We start from the raw sequence: 5,892 nt of genomic DNA, 5'->3' as shown, positions 1-5,892 counted from the left end.
TGATGACACAACCTTCTGATCTTGAGCCTGTTGCACTACTTCTTCAGTAGTTTTGTTGGACTCCAGATCTGGATGTTTTTTGTTCTAATCATGTCAGGATCAAGCTCTCCAACCTGGTTCAAGTAATATTAAAATAAACTTTGATACAAAAGTCATATATTCTATCAGAAAGTACCACCTCATTGATCCTTTACACCACAAACAGTTTTTTTTTCATCAATTCTTTGTTTTTATTGCAGCTCAATCTTTTCCAATCAGGTATTTTTGTCATCAAGCACAATTGTTTTACAAGATTTCTGACATTGTTGCAAGATGTAGGGCATCTGACTCAGATTAGAAGGGTAAAGCACTCTAAACTCCATGCAGAAACCAGAATCTTATGCTTAATAATCCAATGCTTTTCATTTAGGTCAATAGGGAGGTCGGTAGATAGGTGGGTTGGTAGGTAGGTGTGGATCATTGAGTAAGAAAGCTATGTGTCTTTTTGATTGGTTAATTGGCTGATTGATTGATTTTGATTATGATCAGCACTTCTAAATACTGTATCATACCACTTGATCATGATAAACTCAATCTTGTTATTGCATCATGATTTTATATTTACGTACAAACACAGACATACACACCTACACACATTCACACAGTGACACAAAATGCATGGTTGGCTAATAATCCAGTTTAATTTTCAGAGGTTGGTTGTTATGAATCTCCAAACCTTTAAAAAAGAAATGGAAGAACAGTTGTTTGGTAACCAGGCATGCGCAGGAGGGAAAGGGACGGATACGGAACAAGGTATTGACATATTTATAGCTCCCAAAAGGAGAAGTTGAGAGGTGTTGGAAGAGATAATGCTCGACAGATTGTGAATAAAGATAGATATTTATTTTTACAACCATCTGTTGAATAAGCATATACATATGCTATATTTTCTCACCCAGCTCTTGCCTATAAGATTAAAAGGTTTCGATTTGATTGATTGTGTGCTAAAGTACGAGCATATTTAATTGACTGCAAACATAATGTGTGTGTTTGTGTATCCACGGTTTCCACAGCAGATGCAGCTGTCTAACTTGTTGGACTGTGCCTATGTCACTGTGAGTCTATTTCAAGAGCATGTGTTGTTAGAAAGGTCAGATAAAGAAGCATAGGAATCCTCACAAAGCAGAGGGTGGGGGTGTTGGGTGAACAGGGGTGAAGGCAGATATCCACAAACTAACACACATCTCAGACAGGCAGACAGGAAGACACGGACAAGAGACAACATAGTGTTAAAAGCAAGACGAAAGTAAGACAACAGGCAGGACTCGTGAAGATAGTTTCCTTTTTGACTGAGGAAACTATAGAGGGAAGGTACAGTGATACGTTTAAAGGATCCTGGATTATTATCTACTCTAAAAGACTGATTTTCCTATTGATCCAGAGGATTAACAAAGATTTCAGAACATGGATGGAGAATTGTCAAGCCAGGAGCCATCTGAGTCCACAGAGATAAACAGTCAGACTGACACCAATAACAACAATCAGGTTTGTGTTATAACCTTTATATTTTAAAACAGAAAATAAATTTCATTACATAATCCTAACTGGTTCTACAATCTTTACAAGGTGGCATTGAGTGTATTTGCAAACCATGGCAGGTGTTGTATTTGGGTGGCATGGAAGGAGAGGCTGTGCTACACCTGTTTTGCTGTTGGCTGAAGAACGTAACATACAGAGACAGACAAAAGCTGTGCTCATGCACGCATACAAACGCACACAGTCAGTGAGTTTCCTATTCCCCCTGATGAGTCACAGCTGTCCTGACCTGATCTGACACGGACAATTTACAAGAAATATAAAGTATTTTTTTATTATGGATAGATTATTCTTTAAAATAAAGGACACTGTGTTAAATGTGTCTACATGAGATCTGAAATATTTGATTTAAGGACAAATATGAGGTTTGAGTAGAACAAATTTCCCCCCGGGTATCAATAAAATATTATCTCATCTTCTCTAATCTTATGATAACAATTTTTCTCTCCGAAAAATAAAAAAAATGTAAAATTATATTTCAATGCAGAGACTTCTTTTTTACACAAATTATTAAAGAGCATTTGTTAGGAATGAAATTGGCTATTATTTAGATTAGGATATAATGCTATATTAAAAAATTAAAAAATAAATGAGGCAAATCTTCCATCTGAAGCTCGACCTCTTCACAACACTCAAATGATTGACATACTTCACAAATCCCAGAGAGCTAGAGTTATCACATTACACTCCCCTCATTACTTCCAGGGACCATGTCATCTTCAGAGTGGGTGCTAATTTTAGAACATCTTACATAATGTTGTTTTACAAAAAGAAATTATCTCTAAATGAATCACAGAAGACTGCTGACAAATGTTAGATACATCATTCAATGCTTCTTATGCCAAAATACATACATATTAAGTGCAAAACTCTGATCACGTCTGGTGGAGATGTGATCTCTCCCTATGTTTTTCACAAAATTAAATAAAGTCATTGAAAATATACTGTATATAAATTACGTAACCTCAGATTGGGCATTGAAAACTGAAAAAATGTATGTTACGCTCCCATAAGCCAAGAACTTCAACCAAGAAGAAAAACGTAAACATGGAAGAACCATCATTTGACAAATATAAATAACGGCACATTCCTGTATAAATATTGGCCCAACACAATAAAAACATTGGTTTATAAGATACATTTAGTCACATGGAGAAAAAAGGTGGAAAAAGGTAAAAACTCTGAACACATTTTGTACTTGAACACTTGTACATGAAGTGGCTCAGCTGCCATTGTTGGACTGGTTAAGCAGTTATCATGTTACCTAATGGTAGAATTTCCATTTCATAATGAAAAGGTAATATGGTTAAAATTGTTAATAGAAGTGCAGTTTGAAATGAAGAAAAAGGCAAAGATGCATATGGACATATTGGTCAGTAGATGTAAAAGTGTAAGAAATTGTTCTCTAATTGTGTAAAAATAAAAATGTAGAAGCAGACAAACTGTACTTTGTGACATGTTTGCATAAATAAACAAATGTATATGCTTGTCCTCTAGACAGATGATTCAGAGCTGGAGATTGGCAAAGACCCAGGGAGAGAGCTTGCAGCAGAAGAGAAAGAGGAAAGTCAGGGGGGAATGGTTGATAAGGACTTAGAAACAGATAAAAAAGAAGAGGAGGCTGGTGATACAGACAAGCCCCAGATAATTGTGTCACAGCAGGTTGAAGGTGACAATGAAGAGGCTGGACAAGATACAGACATAAAGGCTCTTGAAGCAACTAGTACAGACAAAGACAGAGGGGGGGAGAATAAAGAAGACAATGAAGATAAACAGGTGGAAGAGATGACAGGTTCTAAGACTGGGAGAGATGGAGAGGCGATGAAGGACAAAAACAAAGAAGAAAAGAAGAGTCAAACAGAGGAAAAGGCAGAAAAAGATGTGGATGAAAAAGCTGCAAAAGAAGAAGAGAAGAAAAAACAAATCAAGGATGTGGAAACAAAAGACAAAGGACATATTGAGATCGAAAAACAAGGAAAGCCAAAAAGAAAAAGTTGTCCTCCCTCTTCTCTCTCAAGACCAAGACAATCTGCACGCTCTATAAGAGCAGCCGCTAAAAACGACCTTATTGCCAAGTTCCAACAGGGTGCTCCAGAGTAAGTGTGTGTTACCCAGCAGGATAAATAAGGTCTGATAAAGGTTCTGCTTAAAAAACTGTAATGTTGTGACATTTTAGGACACCAATACCCCGCAACTTTAAAATCCAGAGGTCATCAACAGCTGGCGCTACAGGAGCTTCAATCAAACAGAAAATGCTTCAGTGGTGTCGTAACAAGACTCGCAATTATGAGGTGATTACACAATCAACAAAGAGAACTTGCATTAAAATAATGCCCTTTATTTGTCTGCGCTTTACTTGGTAATTTCTTTCCCTTAACATCTCCTGTCCTTTGGCCTTTCAGGGTGTCAACATAGAAAACTTCTCGTCATCCTGGTGTGATGGACTTGCATTCTGTGCTCTGATCCATCGTTTCTTTCCTGATACTTTTGACTTCAGCTCCCTGAACCCGAAAGAGAGGAAGAAAAACTTCACCTTGGCTTTCCAAACTGCTGAGTATGAAGGATTCAAATATTTCTCTTTCATATTTTTCCTTAACCAAGTTAAGATCTTTATTATCCCAATGGGGGGAAACGCAATTAAGAAGGACACTGTAAAACTAAATTACTTGTATCATACACATATACCAATGCAATTCATGGTTTTTGTCATAGCAGCAAAGAAAAACCATGACAAATAAAAGTGATTGTATGCTGTGCTAAGGACACTCTGGAGTTTTTAGTATATTAGAATAAATGTAGTTATACTAAAAAAAGGCTGCTGCATGGATTTGACTAAGCATTTGCTTGATGATTCTTGCTTTGCACGTTAAGTGAACATAAAAACAGACCAGTAAGAAGGTCAGGGCTTCCTCTCACTCAGACTTTTATAGGTAGTATAACTGCATAGTCTCACGATGGATCTTTTCCCTGTCCCCCATTACCTCTGTGGCAGGTCCCTGGCTGACTGCTGCCCTCTGTTGGAAGTGGAAGACATGATTATGATGGGAAACAACCCAGACCCCATGTGTGTGTTCACATATGTCCAGTCTCTCTGTCACAGCCTCTCCAAAATAGAGAAAGAGAGGAAGGACAAAGAAAAGGAAAGCAAAGATGGGGTTGAAGATGAGAAAGAAGAAGATGCAGCTGGAGCCGAGTCACCAGAGAAGGAAGAGGGAGAGTCTGCTGAGAATGGGATAACGGAGAGCCAGGAGGAGACACAAAGGGAGGTTACTGAGGTAGAGGGGACTGTAGAGGAGGATATTAAGACGGAGAGTGAAGCTGTAGAAATGTAAGCAGAGTCCTACTGCAAATAAAACACTGAAAGAACAAATGACGACTGAAAAAACCAATGCTGATCGTTAAAATTAGAAAGTCTTAGTATGGTGTTGGACTGACTTCAGTCCAAATAAAGAAGGGCATTAGATTGAATCAGAAGTTGACAACATATTGTTTAAGTGATAGGTTTGAAAGTTTACTGCGTTTTTCATATACTGTTAAATTGTGAAACATATGAAGCATAATTGTGCTGTTCTCATTTATTTGCGTTATTTAAAGGAAAAGGTCATTAAATGATCTATTCGTAACGGAACGTTTTTTGTGCAAGAACACCTTTTTGTTTATGATTAGCAAAGATGAATAATAAGAATAAGATGAATTTTATTTTCAAAAGTAGAATTGTATTTTGTAGCCCCCTAAATAAATAAAATGATTTTTTGGGGCAAAAAACAGGCATCTATTTTTTTGTTGAGTCCTTCAGAACAAAAAAAACATTTGTTTTGTGGTTTACAAGACGATCTAAGGCCTAAAAGAAAGGGGTTGCACTGAAAAGATAGATAATTAAAAAGGCTGATCCAACGTGTGTGCCTACATGCACCCCAAACAGTATCTGGGCATGTTCCTGATGAGTTGGTGAATGAATCAGAGCATCAGTACTTGTCATCGTCAGATGCACAGATTCATATTGTCCCATTGGATTGAGTTTAGTTAGGGTATATTGGCTATGACATGGAGGCCTGTGCGACCCTCCAATGATATGCCTCCCCAAACCATCACTGACTGGAGGACATGAGGTCCTCATGTCACCCTCATGCATGGGGTCTGTTTCTGACAGCATGGACAGAAACATACGCAAGAGACAGTACAGCAGAGGAGAGTCACGTTTGTACAGATGTGACTTCAGTCCAATCAAAACAAGTATGAAGTATACTCTTTCTGATTTGTGAAAGACATTTTCACAGCAGGTAAAATATTAAGACAGTTGACCCTCAGGGCACACCT

At 37.7% G+C, this 5,892-nt stretch overlaps 1 protein-coding gene across 1 annotated transcript; it reads left to right on the top strand.

Moving 5' to 3' along the window:
- The first annotated feature begins 1,229 nt into the window (after nt 1–1,229).
- Nucleotides 1,230–5,294, top strand: smtnl1 (smoothelin-like 1). The gene is made up of 5 exons (XM_079352880.1): nt 1,230–1,524; nt 3,073–3,671; nt 3,752–3,866; nt 3,978–4,129; nt 4,568–5,294. The coding sequence occupies exons 1-5, from the start codon at nt 1,444–1,446 to the stop codon at nt 4,905–4,907; spliced, it is 1,287 nt and encodes a 428-aa protein (XP_079209006.1). The 5' UTR covers nt 1,230–1,443; the 3' UTR covers nt 4,908–5,294.
- Nucleotides 5,295–5,892: the final 598 nt, after the last annotated feature.

Source organism: Symphodus melops, assembly GCF_947650265.1.
Source record: "Symphodus melops genome assembly, chromosome: 9".
Lineage (NCBI taxonomy): Eukaryota > Metazoa > Chordata > Actinopteri > Labriformes > Labridae > Symphodus > Symphodus melops.
The sequence above is the reverse complement of the archived record's forward strand: the minus strand, read 5'-3'. Positions and strand labels throughout refer to the sequence as shown.